Source organism: Mchenga conophoros, linkage group LG1, assembly GCF_057382185.1.
Source record: "Mchenga conophoros isolate Kocher_MC1m ecotype Shallow Benthic linkage group LG1, M_conophoros_male_GT1.1, whole genome shotgun sequence".
NCBI lineage: Eukaryota > Metazoa > Chordata > Actinopteri > Cichliformes > Cichlidae > Mchenga > Mchenga conophoros.
Window position 1 is genome coordinate 26,583,455 of NC_140526.1, and position 27,619 is coordinate 26,611,073.

Here is a 27,619-nt window from a genome sequence, read left to right on the forward strand (position 1 = left end):
TACCTTTGTGGCAGTGACATTTGAACCTAGCGATCCTGTTAAATGCAGCCTTTCTTACATAATTTCTACATTGGCCCCAACAAACCAATCCATTCTCTTCTTGTGGAACAGTGGGGGGTGTAACCTCCTTTCTAGGAGGTTACATGAAAGTGACTCAGAAGAGAGCAAATTTCCTTTCTAGCATGTTTGATAGGTCAACTGGTTTAACAGAAGGAACTTGTTTTTTATTGGGTGTAGCATGCAGTTGTTAATCCAGTAAAATTATCATTACGATATTATTCAAAGACTACCATCCAGTTTCTTCCACTTATCCAATTTTGGGTTTTTGCAGGTTACTGGAACCTATCCCAGCTATCATAGGCTGAGAGGCAGCGTGCAAAAGCCCCAGACTGGATTGAAACCCAGGATCTTCTTGCTATGAGGCAACAGTGCTAATGGCAGCAACTTGAATTGCTTATTTTTTAACCAAGGAAAGAAAACACTATTATCAGCAATAATCTTGCTGACAAGGTAACAGCTGCTGGTGTGGTTATTTGGAAATTTAAGAATTATAAAATTAATCGCCTTCAGTCTGGAGCTTCATTCAAAATCTTGCCTCATTGGGTGAGGATGGTCATGAGAAAGGTGTTGTGGTCAGATGAAACTGAGATCCAGCTGTTTGGAATCAACCTGACCCTTTGGAGGAAGAGCCAAAGAGCACCATTCCCACAGTCAAGCACGGAGGTGGAGACGTGAGGTATTGTGGCAGTTTTTCTGCTAAGTGAACATCACAACTTCAACACATTGAGGGGCCAAAGTACAGGGCCATGTACCATAAAATCTTGAACGAGATCCTTCATCCCTCTGCCAGAACACTGAAGAATGGTCTTGGGTCTTCCTGCATGGCCATGACACAAAACATACTGCAAATCAATTTATAACGTCTATAATGTTTTTCTGGATTTTTGGTTGATATTCTGTCTCTCATCGGTAAACTGAAAATACATTTCTTGCATCTTCTTTGTAAGTGAACAAACATTATTAACACTTGATGGTGGACAAGTTGAAATGCCCGCGGTGAGTTCACATGTTCATGGGCAGTGTTGGGACTAACGCGTTATTAAGTAACGCGTTACAGTAACTACGTTATTATTGTGGTAACGAGCACGGTAACTAGTTATTATGCCAAAACTAGGAACGCGTTACTCGTTACTGGGATTTAGATAGGGTCGTTACTCGTTACTTCGTGTGGTGGCATCGCGGAGCTTCCACAGATTCAGTAACATTAGCAAGTGGTGGAGGCCAGCAGGTGGATGAAGGAAAAGGGACGCAGAAGGAAAAGAGACCCGAGGCGGCCGCCGGTCCAAGTGTGAACTGAACTTCAGGTAAGAAGTTATGACCTGCAGTCTCTCTGGGTCAGATATAAACCAAGTTTAGGTGGAGTTTATTTTCGTTATTCTGACCTTTTCCGTACTGCGTGCTAGCTAGCATGACGGAGTTTCTATACAGCTGGGTGGTGCTATGAAGTTAATGATGTTGAACTTTATTTTGTTCATAAGTTATTAGAGTTGCCAACTGTCCCGTCTGGTATTCAGAGAAAATATTACGCGTTTCTTATTGAGGTGAAAAGGAACAGTTTGTCCCGGACTTCAGCTACAATGAAAAAGGCACAACGCTGGAGTTATTCTGTGTTTACGCTGCACAGCTGCCTCTCATTCTCTCCCCCTCCCTCTCCCGTTTCTACTTCAATCATGAAACTGATCAATGATCAGCTGATTGGCTCTCTTGTTTGTTTATCGCTCACTTTGCGCCGAAAGAGGAAACCAGCGGATGTTGCGCTAAACAACAGCAGCACGTTTAAGCTTGATCAGCTATCGTTAGAATTTATTTAATATTAATTTCTAGTATCAGCTGATGTTTGCTGGAGCCACAGCTGCAAAAAAGCTGCTGGTCATGATATGGTTTGGTTATCTGGTGAGAGGGAAACATGAAGATGAAACCAGGAGATGTCCTTACTGGATCATCAGAGCTGAACAGGATGGAGAAACAGGTTTACCTTTTAGGTGACATGAATGAGTTGAAGGGAAGTTATGAACTGTTTCTGAGAGACAAATAACCCCAGGATCCTTTTTTAGGTAGCTGACAGCTGGTAACTGTGCAGGGGCGGATCTAGCAAAGTGTTGCCAGGGGGGCCAGGTAGGGCATTAACAGGGAAAGGGGGGCACAAAGAAATACTTTTCTTTCTTATTCTCATTTAAAATGTCTAGCTTTTAAAAAATAATTATCTGAATCTTACAACAAACGATTGATAGATTGATGCATATATACCATCAAAACAGTGCACATTACTGTCACAACAGTGTTTGTTTTCATTCAAAGGCTTTATGATTTTTCCTATAATGGTGGGCCAGTCTCTAGTCAAAATGCCCAGGACGATTTTTTTGTCCCAGTCCAGCTCTGTATGCAGCTCATCTGCAGTCTGGTGTTACCTACATCTTCCTATTCAGAAGGCAGAATTTCCGAGTTCTGAGTACAATCAAAGCACCACGACAGCAGTTTTTGTGTTGGATGTAAAAGGCGCACATGACGCTGTGACGTAGGCTAGAATCATGGCAGCAGTCAACGACGGTCCAGGCGTGGGATTTCTCTCGTGGAAATATGCACATTATCTTTTCCTTTCTATTGGTAGGTGGCACAGTGCACTTGTGGCAAGTAAGCAAGCTAGAAGACTGGCAAAGTTATGGAAGCAACACATTAACAAGAAAATTCTGAGTAAAACCAAAGTTACTTTCCCTAGTAACTAGTTACTTTGAAAGTAACGAGTAACTTGAAGTAACTGAGTTACTTTTGAGAGAAGTAACTAGTAATGTAACTAAGTTACTATTTTAAAGTAACTTACCCAACACTGTTCATGGGTCATTCTCTTTTTCTTACTTGTGGAAGGCTTGGATTTGTCATTTGCATGTGAATCAAAGTATATAAAGCCAAACCACCATCTGGCAGATGTCTACACCACTAACATACAAAACAAGTGCCTTCTTGTTTATGCTGTGCTGGAGTCTCTCGGAAAATGTGATTTGTTTCGCAAAGCACTTACCATTATAACAGCCACAGTTCTGGACAGGATGTAGAGTGCTACCGTCACTTCCAGCGTTTGCATATGATCTACCACTTTGCTGCTGAACAGATGCAAGTGGTATAGTATCTGATTTGAATGAGGTTTTAGTGTTCGTGTTTTACTTTGTGTTTAGGTTTTAGGCATGACTTAGTGATTTACAGCTCATATCATTTTTTTGTTTAAAAGAAAGCAGTTATTTTATGTTAGAAACATGATCTATGCAGGTAAAAAATGGGACAGCTGACCTCTAAACACTTTAAATTGTTTTCATGGATGGATGGTGACTGCATGTGCAACTTGTGACGTCCACGCAGCATCATAACCTTTCACACTTAACACTTTCGGCATGTGCAGCGCTCTGCAATCAACCGAGAAATATTACTGCTGAAAAAAAGCACTGCCAGAACACCAACTGATGATGAAGTAGAGTTGTAGGAAGTAGCCTCATAAACTCAAGCTTTCTGCAGAAAATCTCATCTTTTCCATTTATTGTGGCTATTTCCCTGCACAACTTCTGTGCCATCTGGGAATCCCTATGCTGCTGCATTGATGGATTGTAGTGATGCCTCTGGAGGCTCACAGACTTGTGCCTCCAGCTCATTTGTTGTGCCAGCAGCACTGCACACACCAGGTTACAAAAATTGGGAGGGCTGCAGCCAGCTGAAACACCACCAAAGCATCTCATGTGCCAGCAGTAATGATGTCACTTTTGGAGTCTGCTGCTGTTCACAAGCACGACAATGGCAGTGGTATAAATTAAGTATTATAGTTCAGACAAAGAGTCATTGAATTTGAAGCCAACAAATTCAAGGAGAAACCAATATAAACAGACATGAATTAAGCCCCGGCCTGTGCTAAGATAAAAATTGAATGAGTATCTAAATCGAAAAATGTTTTTAGTTCAGGACTTAAGTTAGCATAATCAGTCTCAGAAAACAGAGTCAAAGTGACTTAAAATCTGCCTCCTTTCCACCGATGCAGTGCCAGTACCTAATGAAGAATTGTTCTACCAGTGATTTTTAGTCCAGTCCATTTACCTGAGTGTTTTTTTGTTGTTGTTTATGAAGTCACTTAACATTCACCTCTGATTCATTCAAGCATAACAAAGACACCTAACTCAAGAGATGGATCAATGTTGTAACTACACATGACAGGCAGCTTAGCAACCAACCAACCTGAAATTGTATCTTTAGGCATTTTGTTACTAATTTGTTTTTTTTGTTAAAAATACTAAAAATTGCCAAAGGTAACACAGTTTGACTGAAATAAAGTAGCATTTTTATCTCAACAAAGTGATTCCCAAAGACCTATTAACTGAAAACTGGGCATATGTTGGCATGATGCGCAGCAACCCTTAAAACATTAGAGGGAACTGGACAAGCAGAGGACTTAAGAACAAGTGGTAGGCTTAAAAAAACTATATATAGCAGATGAACAGGACCTGAAAGCTAAATCTTTAAGAAATAGGAAAAAAAAAACAAGTCTGAGAGATGCATGTGGCCCTTCAGTTGATTAATCTACAGGGAACATAAGAAATAGACTAAAAATCAGTGGCATCAGATCTTATAGACTTATGAATGAAAATTTGAGTTCAAATCATTTTCATTAACCATAGAAATGATTATGATGGCAGCCCACAGCTGAAGAAGAGCTTTTGATGTCTTTTAAGATGTCTGTAGTTTTCAGTCTTCAGTTTTATTTGTCATATGCAAGTTAGCACAGGGTCAACACTGCAATGAAATGTATTTGACAAGCAGAAGACAGTCGCTCAGCAGAATGGTACAGTAGGGGGGGGGCAAATGGGATATTGCACAGTTACGTTTTGTAGTTTGTACAGCATTGCACTTTTTTTTTCTTAATATAAATACCAATAAAGTGGAGTGACCAGTGTAGATTGTACAGAGTACTTGTGAAGCTGCAGGGTAGCTTCTGAGTGCATCCTGTGGAGTGTGTTGTGTGTGTTTAAGTGTTGTGGTTGAGGTGTCGTATGGCTTGGTGGTAAAAACTGTTTTTGAGTCTTGTAGTCCGAGCAGACAGGCTCCTGTAACGTCTGCCAGATGGTAACAAGGAGAAGAGCTGATGTGCTGGGTGGCTGTGGTCCTTGATGATGCTGTGTGCTTTACGGAGGCATCGCTGGAGATAAATGTCCTGAATGGCAGGAAGCCTCGTGCCAGTGATGTGCTCTGCTGCCTTCAATACCCTCTGTGGTGATTTGCGGCTGCTAGCAGAGCAGCTTCCATACCAAACTGTATTGCAGCTCATCAGCAAGCTCTCAATTGCACACCTGTAGAAATTTGAGGTCATGTTAGTGTTCATGCCAAACTTCCTCAGCCTCCTCAGGAAGTAGAGTCGCTGGCGAGCTTTCCTGATAGCTGATAGCAGTGTCTGTGTGAAGGGTCCAGGAGAAGTCCTCGGTGATGTTGACACCAAGGAATTTCTCTTTCGATCTTGACACTGGTTATGTGGATGGGCTGGCGTTCCCTGACTGGTCATTTCCGGTAGTCCACTATCATTTCTCTAGTTTTGCTGATGTTGAGAGACAGGTTATTTTCCAGACACCACTTGTACAGTGCCATGTCTGCAGAACTAATTCTGACAAAATATAAAGAAATAAGGGATGGCTCAAGACTTCTACACAGTGCTATATTTCTTTTGGGCTATGTACCCCAAGAGTTAGACTTTACTCTGCATTTGCTGAAACATCCTTAAGTGCATGAGGGGAGAAACAACCTAAACAGTTGCTTGTTATTGAAAAGGCACCCCATTGAAATGGCAGGATCATTGCTCACCACCTGCCCTACACGCCTGAACTAGCTCTCTGCATCATTGTCTTCTTCTTCCCCAGAATAAACTACACAAATCTTACACCTACTGCAAACGTGCACCTGAAAGTGATGAAAACAAGACTACCTTAAGTGCTCTAAACTCTGTAATACTTCTCACTACCCCTCTGCTTACTAACTGAGCACTGACTGACCGTGAAGTTTGACTAAAATCTCTTTTTAGTGCACTATAGGAAGAAAAAATCTGCTGATAGATTAGCAAATACGAATAAACAAACTCCATATATTTCTGGACCAGTCATGGTGCTCGTTTAATCACTGCAACTGACATATTTATGGAACATTACTTACTAAATGAAAAAAATAAAGTTTGGCTGACTTACAAACTTCAGTGTTATGACTTCAGTGTTATTACTTGAGCTGCAGTTCAGAGGCTCAACGCTTAATGAGCAAGATGGGTGCCGCTTGTCAGTTCTAATGGCTGTTTTCTGTGTGCAGCAGACCATGGCCTATGTGGGTCATTCTTCAAACATCCTGCCAAACATTTGTTGCCAAGCACCCCTCGTGTTTCTCATAACACATGACAATATAATGGTCAAATGGGGCCAGTTAGTTTGACCAAAGACAGTATGGACTAAGGGTGAATGATGAATCAGCAGCAGGGTATTGATCTTTGCCTTTACCACATATGGGTCTACACAACAAAGCAAACAGAGTAAAGCACCTTTCAGTCACTTTTATGGAGCCTGTCCAGTTACACCTAATGGCTACATGTCACATGAAGAAGTAGAACTATTGAGTTGAGCTCATGCAGCTGACTTTGTTGTTTTTACTTTTTCATTGCTACTTATAAAAAAGACCTGCAGTCATATTTTCATTAAGTGACCTGTAAATCAATGAATCTCGAGTATTTTCATAACACAACAATTCAAAATCATCGGGATTTCATAGGGGACTGTCTCTTATGCTAAAGTGAGCTGTGAGGACAGTTGCTCCTGACAAAACTGTACCTGCAGGCACAGAGGACAAAATGCTTCATTCTTTGGTTGTTGCTCACATAATCTTATGGCCTCTGTAGCTCCGACTCCAGTCCTCCAAAGCAAGCAAAAAAAACTTTTAAACGAAAGAGCTGCTGGTATGAGCATCTGCTTGCTACTGATAAAAAGACTGCCAGCATCAGACATGATGTGACATGGCGTACTGGTCAGTGACTGAAGCTTCTGATCAAAGGCATCCGGTGATCTAAAACGGATTTTTCCGTATGGTGTTAGAGGTCAAGGGAGACATTTTTTTTCATCATGGCGCAGCAGGGCAGCACGTTGGAATCGAGGAATCTAACAATGGGATTTCTCTCTTTGCTCAAATGATGTATTTAATTGTTGATTTGTAAATGCAGTAGGCAATAAATGTCCATTTTCTCCTTCTTGTCTACTGGTAGTTCTTTTTGTTTTGCTTTGCTATTGATAAGGTGCAGGATAACAAGACTTCACTCAAAGACATTAAATCAAAATGTAGTCAGTTTGTAAAAGCTCAGCAAAAAGGATTCACTTTATTGCTTTTGCTTTAAAGGTCTAATTACCATGGAAAAGGAAAAACATGGAATAAAATGCAAAATAATCACTAGAATTTTGCATTTCTGCTTTTTTATCGGTGCTTACTCATATCATTTCCCCCAGAATCCCAGAAACACCAGCACTGGCATCAGATCAGTCGTAAAGAATCACAAAAACTGATGAGCCTCACTCTTTTCTCAGCTGTCAGCGATGTAAAAGAAGTTTTCTTTCCCTACATCATTGCAATCAAGATCTTTAAAAAAAAACACATACTGGAGCTACAGTCTATTGCACAATTTGTTTTATGTCAGTACACATTGGAATAGAACAGACAAACGCCTTTGTTTTATTTCTTTGAACTTTATTTGAATGTAATTTTATCAAGGATCTTCTTTCACAATGTTACTCAGTTGTCCTTTATTCCAATAAATCTGTTGCAATACTTGAAAGAACACAGAAGGCTTGCTAGATAGAAAAACTGCTTGTCTGGGCAGATCAGGTGACATAAAATAATAAAAAAAATCCCATCCCACTTCTGGCCTCTTGTGTTATTTCTTCAGCTTCTGGTTCCATGGCTTTCCTAATTAGGTAATTACTGTATGTTGTGGAGGTAGTGAATTGTGAAGAGCAGATCCTCTTTTGACCCAGAGGGAAAAGAGACTGTTTTTGGTCCTGCCATACAAAAACTGTGAGTACAACCCCTTGGGCAAGGCTAGATTCAGCTTCGAGGGTTTTAGAAATGAGATAATTTCCACGGTGTGAGAGGACTTGGTGAATCATGCTGAAAACAGAGGTCAGGACTGTGCTGGAAAATGAGCTACCAACTTTTGGGGCTGACATTAAGACTCTAATGTGTTCAAACAGAATTGAAATAGTTTAAACTTTAATGTCTCAGGAGATACCATGAACATATGTTTGGAGGAAAAGTATTTGATCCCCTGTTGAACTGATAAGTTTATCTACTCACAAAGAACCAAAATAGTTTATGGTTATTTCATTTTAATTGAGAAAGACAGGATATCAACCAAAAATCTAGAAAAATAAAAAAATAGCTATAAGTTATAAGTTGATTTGCATGTCACTGAGTGAAATAAAAAATTGATTCCCTACAATACAACCAGAATTCTGTCTGCTACAGACTGGCTGTGTGCCCATGTTGCATACAGATTGCAATCAATCAATTACAGATACTTCTGATCTCATCTCGTTATATCTACAAAGCCCTCTCCATCACCATGGGAAGACCAAAAAGTTGTCATGAGTACTAAAGTTGTCAAGATGGTAGACCTGCTCAAGGTTCAATAGGCTACAAGACTGTCAACAAGACGTTTGGTGGAAATATAAAATTAAATGTTCTCTTGCTGGAGATCCATGCAAAGATCTCCCCTCATGCGGTGAAGATGATCACGAGAAAGGCGATGGATCACCCCAAACCTACACAGGAAGAGCTTGTTAATTATCTGAAAGCAGTTGGGGCCACAGTCAACAAGAACACCACTGGCAACATACTACAGTAATGGAGAGCACTGAAAAGGGTCTGGGACAGGTCTTCAGGCATGATAATGACCCCCCTCCCCCCCAAATATTGCCAAGGCAAAAAAGGAGTAGCTAAAGAAGTAGCACAAGACTTTATGGGGAATTTTGTGGGGTCAGTAAAGCTCCCATCTCAGCAACACTGAAGGATTAAACAGTTATCACAAATATCCCCCTGGATGGCATTAGCCATTTCAGTATTAGCAATTACCAGAGCAACATTATCTGTCTTTTGGAGCTAAACAGCATTCAGTATCAGTCCAGTCTGTTTGTAACATTAGTAGGCAGTATTAATTTAACAGGATAACACAAATATTCTCTCAAAGTCTGTGATTGAAGCTGAGAAACATTAATGAGCAAGTAAAAAGAAACAGCGGCCTACCTTACCAACTCTTTCTGATCAGCACCACAGACAGGCCAGAAGCACAGCACTATTGTAGACTTCCTAACAGTAGTGTTGTCCTTTATGCATTTTTGCACTACATAAGAGAATTTTAAAATATTTGCCATCATATATCTATATGTATAAAATGAAGAAATAGTGGAGTTATTAGAAGAGCATTAATAATGAATCTGAACTTGAGTACAGCTAGGCGTGTTTGGCCACTCTTCTAAATAAACAGAATTCTATACATGCTTTTATCTAATTTTACTTGTTTTTTTGCACTTGCTTCCTTTCTACAAAGACTGAAAGTCTGTTAATCAATGCTTCTTGACTCTTTGTTACAGAGACCAGAGAAGGGCACAGCAGCAGAAGAGACACTCATCATAATGGAGTACTCAGTATCAGTTGGCAAGCATATTACAGTCATTCTGTATAATTTACAGTGCTAGCATGGACTAATGGTTGTATAGCTGGTATGCTAAAATGCTTTGGTCAGGCATATGTTTCTGTTAAAAATTGTAAATGGGTTGCATTTATATAATTTTTTCAAGTCTTATCGACCAGTCAGTGCGCTTCACAGTACAGGCCATGTTCACAGTTTTCTTCATACAACGTTAGTATCCAGCGTCCTGTCCAGGGTGAACCCCGCCTCTCACCCTATGGTATCTGAGATGGGCTCCAGCCCCCCTGCGACCCTGAAATGGATAAGCAGAAGAGAATGGATGGATGAATTTTTCCACAAAATTCTTTTCCCACTACGGTGTCTGTCGGAGTGAATCTCTTAAAGATACAGTGGTTATAGGTATTAACAACCCTTGTTTGCCTAAATAAATACCACCGATCACGAACACCTATACCATGTACAATCACAAAATTTGGGTCCAATGTGTCACCTGCGCTTGTTGCAGCTAAATTTGGTCGATGAAATACCTAAAATCTCTCAAATCCCAGGTTTAACCTGTGGACAATAGAGATTAGCACTGCAGCCAAACTACGATCAACAGAGATGACTAGTGCCATACGGCTTTTTTCCACTAAGAGGCTTATATTTCATAGAAGGTTATCTCTGGTCATATGTAATTTACACTGCAGTTATTAAGCATAGCCACCACCATGTTTAGTTTCTGCAGTCAGAAAAGATTATATTGGAAATGCACAGTGGGGTGTTAATTTAAACCTTACAAAGTGACATGTAGGTATAATGCACAGCCACTGACACCTGTTAATTCATACTAAGTAGCAGACTGCCAAAATTACACCTCTCAATAAGAACTGTATCACATTAATGCACATCAGGAGCATTATTTGTCCAAGATGCAAGTTAAAAATGCTCCCAAAGGTCTGAGCATGCAGGTGACTGAAGGTACCTCAGAACATTTTAACCATAATACAGATGACACTGTTTTTACTGCAGTAAATACTCCTATCTAAATTTCTTTACATATACTTCCATTTATTTTTTCATTATTTAGGTTTTTTATATTTTGGAGTGCTATTACTCAACAAGAGAAAATTGCCTTGCTCAAAAAGCGTCTCATCCGAGCTGGCAGAGCATCTAGACCTCATGCATGTGTTTATACTCCTGTCTGCTTAAGAGTGAGTTGGCACTCTGCTGATCAGAGGTGTGTAAAATTGCCAACACAGAGACACAAGGTGAAAACGAGTGCAACAGTACTCATGCTGAGTTAGTCACCAGTAAAAATGACACATTAGCTTGCACAAATAGAATGCTTAAGGACGTTTAAGGGTGTTCTTTTGGGGATGATCTGCATTGGGAATGTTTTCTCCCTCCTGTGCTCCAGATTGAAGACTAGAATAATTTAACTGCAGTGTTCTTTCAGTGATTGCCTTCTGTCTTGTGTTACCTATCAATATCTATATTTATTTTTTAAAATAAACTGAGGTTTAGTTTGAATTTGCAGCTCATAATTAGACTGAAAATGAAACCATGCAGTTGATAAGGTATGTAAAAGCATAGTAAATATAACATATGACCTGTAAATGTATCAGAATGCATAAAGTCAAGCTTGTTAACAAGAAAAACCTCCAACTGGGGGCATAAACTATGAGCTCGCAGCTGGAAGGTTTTTCATTAAGCAGGCTACAATACATTTGTTAGTTACATTTGTTAGTTATTTGTTGAAGGAAAAGAACAACATTCATTCTACAAGAATTATACTCGTATACTGTTACTGCCTGATTTCTTTCCCTATCTCGTCTTCTCTGCCAGGCTGAACCGTTTCTTTTTGTTGAGCTGACACCTTGAGTGTATCTGATAGCTCCACTTATAGTCATGAAAACTTAAATGTGTGTTCACTTACTGTCAGGTTGGAGCCAAGTGAGTGATCCAAACACAAACCTATCGAACACTTAACCTACACTGATGGAGATTTTGTTTTATCACCACTGGAAGTGTTATTTATAGCTACTGCAGCTCACCATAGAAATCTGTTTAGTTGTTGCCAGCTGAGTTAAAGATATTGTTGGATTCAACCTGGATATTATTCTTCATTTCCAAAGTCAAAACTCAATATCTGATTTAAAAAGTGTTAAATACCTGTCACTATACTGCATATGGAAGCCATTTAAAATCTAATTATGATATGTATATTTTATATGGACTAGGTTGAAGAGCTTCCTGTGTGCCATTTACATTTTTTTAACCACATTTTATCCTCTCAGCTACTGAGTGTGTTTTCAGTGGCACCTGATTGTAACTGTGATGTTGAATTCTTGATTCTACTTACTTGCCCCAACCAGTCATCTGAGCTCGAGTGTGTCATATGCAGTATTATTTGCCAGAGTGGTCCAAATGCATCCCACTGACATCTGATAATCCTCCACATTCTTGCAGTCCTAACAGGCACTAGGGCAATTACAAGAACTGCGTCACACAAGTGGGCACTTGACTGCTTACTGCAAGTGTGGGTTTTGAGAGGGACCCTTGGCAGCAGTGAAGTACACCTGAGTATGGTGGACTCGGGAGTTTATTAGTCAGACCTGCAAGATCATCTCACTCTCATCTCCCAGCTCGCCAGCTGACATTTCTCATTTTGATTTGTGTTTCAAATCCGTGCACTTTCACACCCCATAATATTTATAGACAGTGCGTGCATAGGATTGCATTGCTTTGTGTGCTTAAAATAGTATTATTTAAGGACTATGTGTTGTTTGCTCTCTTTTGAGCTGGGGCGTGAAAGCACTCATCCAAAGTTCATTGGAGAATGTTACACAAGCATGCAAATGATTTGTTCCTGATCACTCTGTTTGTTGCCAGCCGGAACATATGACTAGTGTCTCTAATCCTCCCTGTAAAAGAGTAATGCATCATGCATAATACTTCAACTGGTCAATCCTGAAATATTACAGGAGACTCTTTTTAGTGCAAAGCCATAATGAACGGTGAAGTCATACTTCTTGTTGCTGACTAAAATGAAGGGAATGTAAGGAATACAGTAAGCATGCATCTGAAAAAGTGCACTTTTAGTAGTTTGTATTTTTACTATTAATTACAGAAATGCATGTTTTCCTAGCATGTAGCGAAGCTCAGGTAAAATCAAACATCAACTTGTTCTTCTAAGCCTAAAAGGTGATCCAAAAATCAGGGCCAAAAAGGTTGGCCTACAAAACATGTTAAATGAAATAAAAGTAATTTAATTATTTTGCTGAAGCAGAGGACATATTCATTTAAATCTCTGCATCTGAATTTTATCAACCTGTCCTGGGAGTTAAAAAACCCCAAAGCCTCGTGAAAAAAAAAGAAGCAGACATGGTTTAAGTTTATTTAAAGAACAAACAACGATGGAACAAAGCACTGGGCACAAAATTTTAGGTTCCATATGGCATTAATTGCAAAACTTGAAGCAAAATGAGCTGCATCATAAACATTTATTTCTCTAGCCACCTGTTCATCTGTCTATATTTGTCCTTTCTCTCTGCCGCCTCGAATCTGTGCTCATTTCTTTCATTTCTGTGCCTTTTTCCTTTGTTTCTTTGCTCATCACTGTCAGGTCAGAAGGTAAAAACAAAGTGCAAAAGGATTAATATGTTCACTCCTGTTTTTCTCTTTCTGTTGCCCTTTTATTGCCATCCAATTAGTAGTGTGCAGCCCTGTTGCCTCAGCTGAAATTTCAGCTCTTATTGGCATTACCCACTGCAAAACAGGAAAAGCGTGACATTTCGAGTATGTTAAATTAGTTAACTGGCAGATTGTACCGCACATGTTTATGTGATGTGTGAATGCATAATTCGGCCTCTGGTCTACCCATTTCCAAATATGGTATACTTTTTCACTTACAGTGCCGCAGATCAGTGACCAGCATCACTCAAAGAGGGCAAATAAAAGAAATGAAGACAGAGCTTTTTTTTTTTCTTCGAAAAACTTTCACATTTTATTCACCAAATTAGGTAAGTAGACTTAGTGCCCCTTGAAAGAAGAAATGGCTTCCTGAAATGCATGAATGGCTGATATTAACAAGGAACACTCATCTGGCACTCCATTAACTCAGGCTAAATCTACAGCTCAGTGAGACAGCTAGACAATCAGACCATATAGGGCACCTGTCTTCTAAGTCTTTAATACCCTTCTACTTTTCTAGGAGAGGGAGAGGGAACACTTTACTTGCAATGCGACATATATTCAACACAGATCTCCTTCAACCTTGAATGAAGTGCATTATAGTCTCTTTAGTACTTTGTTTTCTCGTTTCTGATTTTACAGCATGCCATCCACAAAGCAAAGAACACAGAAAGAATGAGGAAAAAAGTTCGTAATTGTGATAAAGAAATAACTCCTTTATTTCTTTTTTAAGTGGTTAAAAAAATAAACCACTTAAACCTGTGCTTTCAATTCAAGGATAGATAGTTTTAAGCAAACAGTGTCATGATCCTGGGTCTGTTGACCCAGCGTTTTGAGTTTTAGTTTATGTAAGCCCGTCAGGTTTCCTAAGTTCATTTGTTATCATGCCTAGGTGTTTCTAGTTCTTATTATTTCCCCCTCGTGTTTCCAACTATGTTAAATCTCCCCTGCTCTTCATGCGTTTCATGTCTGTGTCTTACGTTGTCAAGTTCGGGTTGTCATGTCTATGTCTCTTTATGTTTCCTGTTTTATTGTGAAGAGGTCTGGTGTTTCTGTGTTCATCGTGTTCAGTTTTACTCTCCCACTGTGACGTCATTATGTTCATGTGTGCCAGCTGTTTCCCCATGTGTTCCCACTTCCCTCATCATCCTCCTGTGTGTATTTAGTCCGTGTGCTTTCAGTCATTTGTTGTCAGGTCGTCTGCGCATCCATGTCTCATCTCCAGGTACCCATGTCAGTTCACTATGGTTAAGGTTTTTTATGTTTTGTTATTAGTTCACCCAGTTTAGGTTATTGTTTAGTTTTCACCGATGCCCTATTATTTTGTACCCTCGTTGCTAGTCTCAATAAACGGCTTGTTTTGTTAATCCACACCACGTTTTGGTCTGCGTTTGAGTCCTCCTCTGCAACACATACGGTCTGCCCCCGCCAGACCGTGACAAACAGGACATGCCCAATACAAAGGCACTGTGGTCACTAACAGGGTGTTAGTGACCACAGTGCCTATATGACATATATACACTCAACACCTTTTGTAGTACCAGGTTGGATAATAACCTTTAACATTAAAAACTGCTCTAATCCTCTGTGACATACATTGAACGAGGCGCTGGACAGTCCTCGGAGATTTTGCGTCATATTATTGTAGATTTATCAGCTTTTATGATGTGAATCTCCCATTCCCTCAAATCTCAATGGTCATCTATCAGATTGAGATCTGGTATCTGGAAGTCATCTCAATGCAGTGAACTCTCAAGAAACCAGACTGAGAAGATTTGGGCTTTGTCACACGGTGCGTTAACCCTGTTAGAAGCAGCCATCGGGAGATGGGCACACTGTGGTCATAAAGAGATGGATGGATGGTCAGAAACAATTCTGTTTTTACTAAGTGGCCCAAAGTGTTCCAACAAAATATCCTCCACACCATTAAGCCGCCACCAGTCTGAACAAGGCAGGATAGATCTAACCATTTGCATCGTTTACACAACATTTTAAACCTACCATCCAAATGCGGCAGCAGAAACTGAGACCAGTCAGTTTTTTTTTTTTTATCTTCTATTGTCCGGTTTTGGTGATCCTTGTGATTCTGGCCTCAGTTTCCTCTTCTGAGCTGGCATGTGTGGCACCTAGTGAAGTCTCTGCTGTTACAGCCCATCTGCTTCAAGGCTGTATGTGTTTTGCTTTCAGAGATACTCTTCGGCAGACCTTGATTGTAACAAGTGCTTATTTGAGTTACTGTTGCCTTCCTATCAGCTTGAAGGAGTCTGGCCTTTCTCCTCTGACATTTGGCATCAAGAAGGAATTTTCATCCCAAAGACTCACACAAGTTTTGAAGCCACTCACAATTTCACAGCTGGGTTACATGTATGGTGGCCGATGGATAGTGATCTAAAGCCCACCCATAGCGTCTGTTAACAAAGCTGTAGTTTTCAACATGATACTTTTTCAAAATATCAAAGCACTGAGGAGCACTGATAGAGTCACAGTTTTTTCTGCAAAACAACCACAACTAATTCCATTAACATATGCAGTCACTATCTTGACAATTCATAACAAAGGTAATGCAAGTACAAAGTAAAACTGATGACAGGTGGAAAGGAACCTTTTTAGAGTTACCTTGATAGTCACACCCATAATCCCATAACAGGATTTCCTCTATACAATAGCGCTGACACCAGTGTTCTGTACACCTTAACATCTCAGCTGCAAATAACAGAGAGTGGAAAAAGGTGATATTTGGTGTGGACATAAATATTAGCCAGTCTAGGTTCTTCTATGCATTTTGGTCTTCTGTTCACATGGAAAATTGCACAAATATCTGTGAACCCAGCATTTTCTGACTGAACCACAACATTTTATGCCATGGAATGAGAACACACTTATATCAACTAAAAACGGTTGAGGTGAGGTTGACTTTAACTGGGCACTTGAGTTGCAGAAGAAAGAAAACAAACAGACAAAAAGAACAGTTGTCAAAAGTATATCAGCTCTAAATTAAGTGGCTTTGAGACCTTTGAAATGGCTTTTCACCAGTGCGCAAAAGAAAATATTAATTAAGTTCCCCTTTGCCAGCTGTGTCATCTTTTAAAAGGATTTGTGTAGCTGTGTTCCCTATCAGTTTGGAAGGAGACACGGGAGAATTAGAGTCAGCTGAGAGAAGGAAGAGAAAGTGGATGGGGAGTCAGTGGTCTGTGAAATCAAGCACTCTTTTAAAACAGGAACCGATGAGCCAGCGATCTTGTAGTCAGCTAATCAGAGAATTCTGATTCATTAAAAATGTTCGACTTGTTAGTTAGCTCTCCTTAGAAATCTGTTTGCTGCTCCAGTTAAACAGAAGCATTAACCAGCAAGCATCAAGTGCATCGTTTGGAAGAAAACCAGTTTAACAGTTGGTACGAGTGGAAATGATTGCTCCAAGGAATGGCTGCTTGATTCACTTTACAGTAAGCCCCATTACAGCTTGGAGCTTGTTGACTTCCTGTTACATTCCAGAAAAATGGCTAATGGGTGAGGGGAGTAGCAAATGTTAAATGTGGGTGAAAGAAAAAGCTAAACAGAGCAGATTAAAAAAAACATTTGTTTTTTTGTTTTATTTGTAAGATGAGGTAACTCAGAGACAGCTACAAGCACATGATCAGACAATACAGAAAAGATATGGCTAAACAAACCAAAGCAAGACACTACTCACTTGTAGATCAAAACACCACTAAACTCACAATCAGAACTCAAAGTACACCACTGAAGCTCACCACTCACCAAACGCTTACAGCAGTGTGATTGTGAGTGGCTCCTCAGGACAAATGGGAATCGGAGGGGAAGATTGATAGCAACACCACAAGCCACCGATCAAAAAGAATACTATTCTCTCTTATGAAATCAAGGTAGGCCCAGCTTTAAGGGTTGTTTAGGCCCTGAAAATGTTGTCTATATGCCTCTGGGTTAAATTTGTAGTCTAGCAAGATGGCACTCTTTAGTTTTTAATCTTGTCGCCAGTACATTGCTGTAGCTTTTTGCACAAAGGCCTCAAAGTAAGTCTCTATCAATACGAGGAATGACTGCCTTTTGCATTTCTTGTTTACAGTCTAACAACAGAGGATGACGTTTAATGGGGCTGAGAATTGTTTAAAGACAGGAAAAGACTTAAGGCTGTTGGTTTTGTATCTATAGTGTACGTATTAATGGGGGATTTGTGCGTGGTGAGGATGCGGACATGCATGAAAGCTATCTGGCCTGACTTACTGCATTGTGCAAAGGAGGAACACATTCCTCAGTTAACTTTATGTAATATTTGTTAGGACTGGCGAGTCATTTGATTAAAATAACATATAAATAACCAAATGCAAGTGTAAGACTGATGTTGAAATTTTTATCCCCCAAACAACAACAACAACAAAAAAACAGTCAGGGGAGTCATCACTAACAAATGACTGCAATTTATAAAGAACCTGTGGATGAGTATATTAGCAAAAACAGAAAAGAAATTCAAATAGTAATCCATTTTGCAAAAATGACCCTAGTATATGTGCCACCTGTGCAAAATTATTATTACATAATTATTCCGAGTAGTAATGGCAAAAACAAACATGCACACCCTCCTAAAGATTCAGCTGTGTGCATGTAAAAATACATTTGTCAAAGCTCACCTGTGGCTGAGATCCCCACAGCACCAGAGCACAGGTGCAATGTAACACTGTGCTGTAAATCTTATGTTCTAGTTCAGGCTCTTTCGCCTGGTAACAAATATTGTGGTGCATACTCATTTTCACCTCAACACAACGTGCTGAAGAAATTAGCCAAAGCAGATCTGTCCTGATATAATTCTTCTATTGTTCTGAACTATTCAAATGTCACTAAAATGCCATTCTTACCTTTGACTATATAGTTGCATCAATACACTTCAATTACAGATCATATTCAACCCCAAGCGTAGAGTAGTATTACGTGTCTGTCAAAGACAACCCTTCAGCACGGTTCAAACAAGGAGAAGCAAAAATCCTTTTAAAGGATTGTAAATGAGTGAGTCATGCTTAGTTCCATGGTCAAAATAGACTAGAATCATCTGAATACACGCCCAAAACATTAAGCTAGAGTATCATTTTTGCTCTTAGCCATTGAAATAAAACAAACATCAGAATAGAAAATACAAGTTTCTAATATTGCATACAGTGGCAGAACAGGACAATATTAAATTGTAAGAAGTCGTGAGAAAAAAAAAAGAAGTTATTCTGAAATAAATTGACGCAGTTAATTCCCTAGAAGCCCCTCTGTGTTTTGCTGGGATGAAACAGGATGAAACTGAGAGAAAAATAGGGATGGAGGACTAAAGAAAATTAGTAACGTAATCCACAGCAGGATCAAAAGAGTGCGATTGGATTATATTTTGTTGCATCAGAGCAAATAAAAGATGTTTCAGATCAAAGGCAGTGATTTTCAGTGGGGGAATATGGAGATGCATTATTGAAGATTGAACAAAGTCCATTTGTGTGTGCGTATGCATGTGTGTGTGTGTGTGTGCGTGGGGTGGTGTCGGTGGTGGTGGTAGGGGCGGTCGTATTTGATGTCATAACTTGGGAAACATAGCCTCTCTTATTCAGCAGAGCTCTGTAACTCTACCTGGGTCTCTCATTGTGTCTTTATTTGTTTGATTTCAAGGGAGGGACGTTACAATAAAGCCAATCTGGAAATGAGATCAGGCTGTGACTGATGGTAATTACTTGCTGTCTACACCATTAAGAATTTAATGTAATTTCAGATAGACTTTCCTGGAAGGGGGGGTGGGGTGTAGCGGAGAGAGAGAGAGGGTAAGAGAAACAGAGAGAGAGGGAGAGAGAGAAAGATGGAAGGGAATATAGCTGAACCGTATCTGTAATTTCTCAGTGTATCTGCATGAGATTATGAAGAAAGACCTCTCTGAAACAAATGAACAACCACATCAATAAATGCATCGAAAGTTGTAGCCGCATATAATATAAAACACAGAAAACTAAGGGTGTCTGTCACAAGTTCAAGAACACGATTTAAATCACGTTTATTCTGTCCTGGTCTGGGGATATCAAACTGGCTATCAGCAGGATCACCACTTGAAGTGATCAGTCATGTAGAAAAGCTGTGGGGTGCCTCTGTCTTTTTGGTCCCCTTTCCATCTGTTTCTAGAGATGTAAAACCCAGAACAGGATTTATGTAACAAGACACATATATCAAACTCAGTCTCCTGAAGATTAGAAAAAACAAAAAGCAAAGGTTAAAGGTACTTTGGAAGACTGGGTGGGACTGAAGGATACAGTACAGCTGAAATATCTTGATTTTTTGACTGCAGAACAAATAGCTAGGGATGCAGATTCATGCAGCAGGTTTGGATACCCCAAAGAAATCTTGTATTTATCAGTCTGTCACATCATTGTGAAGGAATATTGAGCCACTTTTCTTTGCAGCATAGCTGTAGTTCATTCAGATTGTGAGCAATTCTTTATGCAGGCCCCTTCACAGAATTTCAGTCAGGTAGATTTTTCTGCTGTGCTTGGCATCATTGTCCAGTTGCATGATCAATTTTTGTCCAAGATGGCCTCATATTTGACTACAATACTTTGGTACACATAGGAGTGTTTGATTGACTCAATGGCTTCAAGGTGCCCAGGTCCTGTGGGTGCAAAACAAACCTAAATCATCACCCCTCCCACCATTGTGTTTTACGGTTACGATGAGAGCTTTTTGTGGATATGCTGTGTTTGGTTTTTCCAAATGTGGCGCTGTGCACTATGACCAGATGTCTCCACTTTGGTCTTGTCTGTCCAGAAGTCTTATTGTTTCTTCAGATGCAACTTTGCAAAAGCCATGTTGCCACAGTCTGTACTGTCATGAACTTTAAGAGTCTTAGATGTAGCTCTTGGATGATGTGCACTTCTGGTAGATTGTGGCATTGTGGTAACACAAATCCTCCAGACCAGCAAGTTATCAAAACTTCCATTATAGTAAGAAACGTTACTTATATGTACTAAAAGTGAACATGTGAGAAATAGCATGGTGCTTTTTTCAGCTTGTAGGCCACAACAGAGACATACAAGAGAAGAGTTAATATTGAAGCCAAATGTATTCTTTTCACCTATTGAAACATCTTAAAATGAAATAAATCCAATCCGATCCGATCTTACCATTTATTAATAGAAACCAGTGTTTGTTATTGCACACTGAACCATACTCTATCATCATAACATCTGGGTTTAGGCCAGCACAGACATAAAGGTCTTGTATGACTGTTTCCTGTCTCAACATGCTGAATGAAACGACTTATTGAAAGAGTCAGAACGGGTGAAAGAGAAATGAGACACACTAAAGTGAGACCTCAGTTGTTATTACTGCAATTAATCACAATCTGTAGTTGTTTGCTCAGAGCAAGAAAAAAAGAAAAGAAAAGAGAGAAGAAAAGAAATCTGCAAAATTTGTTATATTATGTGTCACTTGGCTTCAGACAAACTGAGTCTGGGCTAAGCTACTTGAAGTTACTAAGTTACTGTAGGATGACATCAGCAACATTATTAAGGCAAAGACTGAGTATCGCCTCTGGCTGACACATGAGGAGAGACTAACATAGCACCTGTATTTGCAATGGTGTTCTAGCATTGAAGGCTTTTTATAACACAGCCTTCCAGTTCCTGTAGTCACATACATCTAAAAATATCTTGATAAAAGCAAAAAATGAATTAATCAGTAACACAAAGAAATTCACATTTTAAGTTAATACAAATATTTAACCTCCTAAGACCCGAACTCTTCCACGGCATGCATTTTTAATTTCTCTTTGATATTTGGGCTGATTGGGTCCTAATTAATGTAAAAACAAAGAATTATTACCAGATTTTTTTTTTTTTACCTAATTTTTGTTTCTAAGAAAAACGAGAGCCACATATGAGGATATTCGTTTAAAATTTCGATACAACAGTAGCAGTTTAATGTCCTCGTAAGTGGATATTAGGCCCTTGTTGAGCAAAATTGAGTATTTTGGTCTAAATAACCCAAAATGTGATGTCCACATATGTGGACGCCAGGTCCTAGGAGGTTAAGACCATAGGAAGTATATTGAATGTGCGGCTGGATTACTCTTTTTCTTAATGAATGTTAAAGTCAGGCCAATCAGTTACAGCTCTGATAGTACATGAGACTAATGATGTTGATTTCCTTTATGTCACCCATATTATTATTTGTCTGAAATACATTATAGTATGCATCCAGCATACATATGCCCAAGGTGATTACTAAGGATTACACGGAGCTATTTCCAGTTCCTGATGTGCTCTGTGCGTTAATGACGTGCTACTGTTAAAAACATAAGGCTGGTATTTACTTGAGAAACTGCGCTGGAGAATGTACTCTCAATACAGGTTTGTTTGCATTCTTGCTGTCTTGTGAAAGCCAAACCTGAACTGGTTTTAGAGGCATATAACACAACAGAGTGCATCACTTGGGAGGGTGCATACAGTAGTTAGCCCAGGTACAAAGAGTCCTGAAGCCTCTTTGCCCACATAACTTTCATAGCAAACATACAAATACAACAAAGAAGCACAGGGCAGAGAAAAAGCAGCTTTAAAACCAAAAGGCTTTCTGAGTTGATCTGTTGGGGGAGAATGTGTCAGAAGCACTTTCACACTTTCCAGATATATCCCAAAGTTGTTGTGGAATGAAAAGCACAGTGATTGCGAATACCACTCAAGAGAGGTGAGAAATGTGAATTTGATCCTCAAACACACCAGACACGAGCAGCTGCACTATGTTTTTCCTTCTTAGTGGGACTCTTGGTATTACCTCACCAGGTCTGTTCTTCACAGGTGATGGCAACAATAATACAGAATCATGTACTTTGATCTTTAACTCCTTCAGTGACACTCACACTTCGTAAGATCCAACAGGCACTTAATTTGTATACCAAATTTGATATATGAAGAAGATGAAGTCTAAATGTATTTTTTATTAGGTGCCAATCAGTATCTATCAATTTCCTTCCTTACTTTAAAGTATATTTCCATTCTTTGTGTTTTTCAGTTTATTTTAATCTAAACTACAGGCTTGTTTTCTTTTAAGCATATAAATGACATTTATACCAGTCAAGTTTAGACACACACATCTGAGTGCATGTAGGATATATGTGTGATAGCAAGACATAATGAAATCAATACAGAATAAAATCCAGTGTATTATAAAAATAAAGTATCTTTAATAGTTACAAACAGTCTATCACAAACACTTGCATATTTTCACAGACACATTGAGAATTGCATGACTCTATAAAGGAAAGTGATGTATTTAACTTAAAAGTAGCTTTTTTGACAAGTTTGGACACAGTTCCAGTAGCAAAGTGATGAAAATGTGATTATTTTGTTGTTGTGCTGATTTGGCACAACAGCTGTACGGAATTTTTATTGATAAAAAGAAAAGAAAAGGGGACAAAAACAAACAAACAAACAAACAAACAAAACAAAACAAAAAAACTCAAGGTGCACCTACAAGCTTTTCCCCCCGGAACTTTTAACCTAACATTATATCACTCAATTATCACTTATATGTACTATATTATTGCACAACATCTGAGCAAAAGTAGAAAGTAAGACACAAGTGAAAACGTGTGAAGAAACGTCTAGTTTGTTTGTTAGTCTAGTTTGGTCTGTTGTCATTGCGGTTGTCGTGTATAGAACGACGTTTTATGGCATTCACGTATTCTGTGTTAGCTTTTCCAATTCACTTTGATTGCCCTTTTCTGTATTACAGACCTCACGGTTACCTCATGAATATAGATAAACATTTAACTTGGAAATACATTTATTTTTCAATTATATTTGTATAACCGATACAAGTGACAGATGGTCTAAAGAGATGCATTTTTTTCTCTAAAGCAGTGTCTCTTGTCCTTACCAATCAAATGCAAAACTTGTATATAAAGTTGTAAATCTTTTTATACAGTATTTACATGGGACCTTGGTAATATTCACTGAGTTACTGTGATGTTTTTGTAATGACACCGTTGCTGCCTGCCAACAGTTGACAGAAAGTGGTGGCATATGACAAAAAACAATCATCACAAAGCCCAAAAGAGGAACTTCATGTAAGAGAAAGTTCTTACAGTGAGTTTTGTAAACATTTATGTAAACAGTGGTGGTGTCTTTTTTGTTTGAACGAGTGAACAACTGAACATCAGATGTTAGAGATCTGTCTGAGCTTTCTGTTCACAACCTGCATCGAGTCATTTTGAATTTTTAAAGGTATTTCCACTTCTGATCTTTTCATCCTGTTCTTTTTAAACCTCCTACAGCATATGTAAGACGTCAGCGTGACAACCAAGAAGAACAGCCCCAGACACGTCACTGAAAGAGCAATGAGGACAGGCTGACACGGGAACGGCTCATACCTCTCAGGCCCCTCTGCCATCTGGCCAATGTACCAGGGCCTCTCCTCTACCTCTATGTCAGCCTCTCTGGTCAGCAGACTTTGAATGTAACTTTCATTACTCACTGTTTCATTGACAAAGAAGTTAACCATAACTGTTGAGTACAGAGGTTCAGGTTGACCATGATCACTGACCTTCACCAGAAGGCTGTATAGGCCACGATTGCTGAGCTCCCTCTTTAATGTGATATTTCCTGTTTCTGGGTCAATGGCAAAAGACCCGGGCTCACCGCCTTTCCTTTTAATGATACTGTAGGCGATCACAGCATTCATCCCTGTATCTTTATCCACAGCGTACACCTCTGTGATTGATGTTCCTGGTACAGTGTTGGGTAGCACTAGCATGTAAGACTGATTCGACTGAGGAAAGAGGACGATTGGTGGGTTGTCATTTACATCCAGCAGCAGCACGGTAACTATTGTGACAGAGGAGAGAGCAGGCTCCCCACCATCAACAGCCTCGATCCATAGCTGGTAGGTCCCCTGCTGCTCCCGGTCCAGTGATGTCTTTGCCCTCAGTGCCCCTCGGCCTGTGTCTATCATAAAAATGTCACTGCCATTCAGGATGGAGAGGGCCACCCAGCCATTTTCTCCAGCATCAGCATCAGTCACAGAGAGGACACCGATCTCACCATAACCTGGGAAGTTCTCTGGCACAAAGAAAGTGAAATCCTTGTTGATGAATCGTGGACTGTTGTCATTGCGATCTTGCACGGTCACCACCACTGTTGCAATTGACTCCCTTCTGGGTGTCCCCTGGTCCACCGCTCTCACGATGAACCGGTATGTCTCTTTCTCCTCACGGTCCAGCGATGTGGCCACAGTCAGGATACCTGTAACTCGATCCACAACAAAAATACCAGGGGCGTCGCCTCCGAGGAGGTAAAGAACTTCCCCTCTGCTTTCACTGTCCTGGTCTGACGCTTGGAGCTGAGTGAGAAAAGTGTTTGGCGGATTGTTTTCTTCAACTGATATCTCCACCAAAGACTGCTGAAACACAGGGGCATTGTCATTCTCGTCCAAAACTTGCACCTTAAGGAAGGTCTTGATAACGATCCCACGGGTGCTATTAGCAACCAAAATAAGATCATACTCCTGTGTCCTCTCAAAGTCCAAGGGCTCTGTTGTCTCCAACAGGTATTCATTCTTGAACAGCTGATAGGGGCTCAACCTGAAGGGACCAGGTCCTTCCAAATAACAGTCCACCCGTTGGTTCTTATCAATGTTTTTAACAGTAAAAAAAGCAATTGGAGAAAAAGCTGGTTCAGATTCCTTTATTGTTACCACCCCATCTTTTTCTGGCGCAATGTACCGGGGTATGAGAGTAGGGGGTCCAGTGACAACTTTGATGATATGGACAATAACAGTGGCTACAGCAGGAATACAACCAGGTCCAGTAGCCAGAACAGTGAGTTTGTAAAATGTGGCTGTGCCAGTGTCTATTTTCCCTGCGAGCTTGATCACTCCTGTAATTTTGTCCAAATGGAACAAGCTCCTGGTGTCCCTTGGCACGCGTTCACTGTAAGCATAGCTGATCTGAGCATTAGCACCAAGGTCAGGGTCAAAAGCATGCAGACGTGCCAAATGTACCCCTTTGGTGGTATTCCCATGCAGAGTGACATTAATTTGTGACTCTTTGAATTGGGGACAGTTATCATTCACATCCGTGATGACAATTTTCAAAGTCGCAGCACCAAGTAGAGGAGGGGTCCCCCCATCCTCTGCAATTATATCGGTAATGTATTCCGCCTGAGTCTCTCGGTCCAAAGCTTCTGTCACAATGAGGAAAGGCGTCAGCTCACCTCCTTCATTCTCCTCAACATCCAATGTGAACATTCCAAAGTCATTAACCAGCCAGTAGGTTTGCACTCCATGAGGACCCAGGTCTGGGTCAACTGCCGATTGCTCTACTGCATAGCGAGCATTGATTGGTGCGTTTTCAGGGACAGACATAGCGATCTCATCTGTGGGGAACTTTGGCCTGTTGTCATTAACATCCTCAATGAGAATCTTTACTTTGACAAGCTGAAAGTATTGTTGAGGCAGCACAAACACATCCAGTGAGAGGACACATCCCTGCCCCTCTAAGTTATCAGCACAGAAAGTCTCCCTGTCAATCTCTGTAGCAGATGTGTAAAGCTCCCCGGTGGTATTATTTAGGTTCACATACTGTTCACTGACCTTCTTTTGAGCGAGACTGAATATAAAGGGGGGGTCAACAGAGAAATCCAAATTTAAATCTACTCCAATAGCTCCTATAAAAGTCCCCCTTGGTAATCCCTCCTTTATCTTATAGATGAGCTCTTTTGCTTGACTGAAATTTGCCAAACAGGAAAGGGGGTTGGTGTAAAGCAAAAGGATGCACAATCCCTGTAAACACAAGAAAAAATGTTAAAAGATGAAGATGTTGTGGTTTAATTAAAGTTAGTAAAGAAATAGGTATTTGGGATATATTATTCTTATTCTCATTAAAAATAAATATTTTGTTTTCCTATCAGTTACAGAGCTGTTCTGAAACCTAAATAACAAAATAACATCCATATGTTCAGTTTATGAAGTATTTAAATCAGGCCCTGAAATTAGACTGTTATGAAATCAAGGTTTATCTGCACAAGTTTAAGAGAAAGATGAAAAACAATATGATGTATAAGGGCCTAATCCTATATCTGCCTTAATGATATGAAATGGTGCTCACAAAGCCATCTAACATATGTGTAGCTGCGTAACATTAAATTCTGTTTGTGAAGCAAATTGTTGTGAAACTTACCCATATTCTTCCTCTTTTGCTGAGTCTAGGATGTCTGCTGTTGAACATGTTTATGTCCGTTTGTAGCACTTTCCACTCATAGCAGGAAGAGGAGCAGCTTAAGTAAGCCAGGCATTTTGAGCGTTGAGCTGTGCAGACCTCTGCTAAGTGCTATGCCTTATTTCTATCTGACTTGAACAAGTCATTCATCCCACTGCCTGCTCAGGACACTCCCACCATATGCAAATCAGGCCCTTGTGACAACCAATGAGAGACGATGGCAAGTGGGAAATCCACTTTGGTTCACAGATTCTTTTGTTTTTTTAAACGACGCTATCAAAGCACATTGACACACCTGCACCTTCTACACACGCCCACACGGCTTCTGCCAACCTGTCTGTGTGGCAAACTAAAAACATATGATTGCCAACTGAGCTTATACTGACTCAGGAGACTAAGCCAGATGTAAAATATCAGGCGCCTACAGATTAGTTTAATCCAGCAGTAGTTAACAATCACAGCAGAAATAAAAATCCACAGAATCAATTAAAGAAAAATATATGATAAACTGTAAGATGCTTCTTACAACCCCTAAATGGAGACTTTGATTTTCTAAATGCATCTATAGATAGGAAAGTATATTGTTAAGATGCAGACATGATTTAGATTGATCGTAAACATAAGCAAATTGTGAGATTCATTCAAATATGGCTTCTTCATACATGCAGAATATGGATGAAATCAATAGAAGAAAAATGAAAATATAATCAGCAAGCCAGCAGAGAGGTGATCTTGGCATCATAAGTGGTGCAATGGTCAGACTCTGGATTGAGCCTCTAAATAAATCAACCCACTAATCCCCATGTGTTCTAAATGCCAGGCCAGCTGTTTGCTGGGATTGGAAGCATACTGCTCAGAGAAACTAAATGATTGAAGTTCTTTGGAAAAGGGCAGATTGAGACAGTCACACACACGCAGTATGTGTCATACTGTGTTAGGTATTTCTTCATTGC

General features: G+C 39.8%; 1 protein-coding gene across 1 annotated transcript; it reads right to left on the minus strand.

The window, feature by feature from the left end:
* Window positions 1-7,319: 7,319 nt before the first annotated feature.
* Window positions 7,320-26,775, minus strand: pcdh20 (protocadherin 20). Its single transcript, XM_085272175.1, has 3 exons — window positions 26,628-26,775; window positions 23,996-26,230; window positions 7,320-10,046 (listed from the first exon to the last, which is right to left on the minus strand). Exons 1-3 carry the CDS (start codon window positions 26,673-26,675, stop codon window positions 9,966-9,968), a joined length of 2,364 nt encoding a protein of 787 aa, XP_085128301.1. The 5' UTR covers window positions 26,676-26,775; the 3' UTR covers window positions 7,320-9,965.
* Window positions 26,776-27,619: the final 844 nt, after the last annotated feature.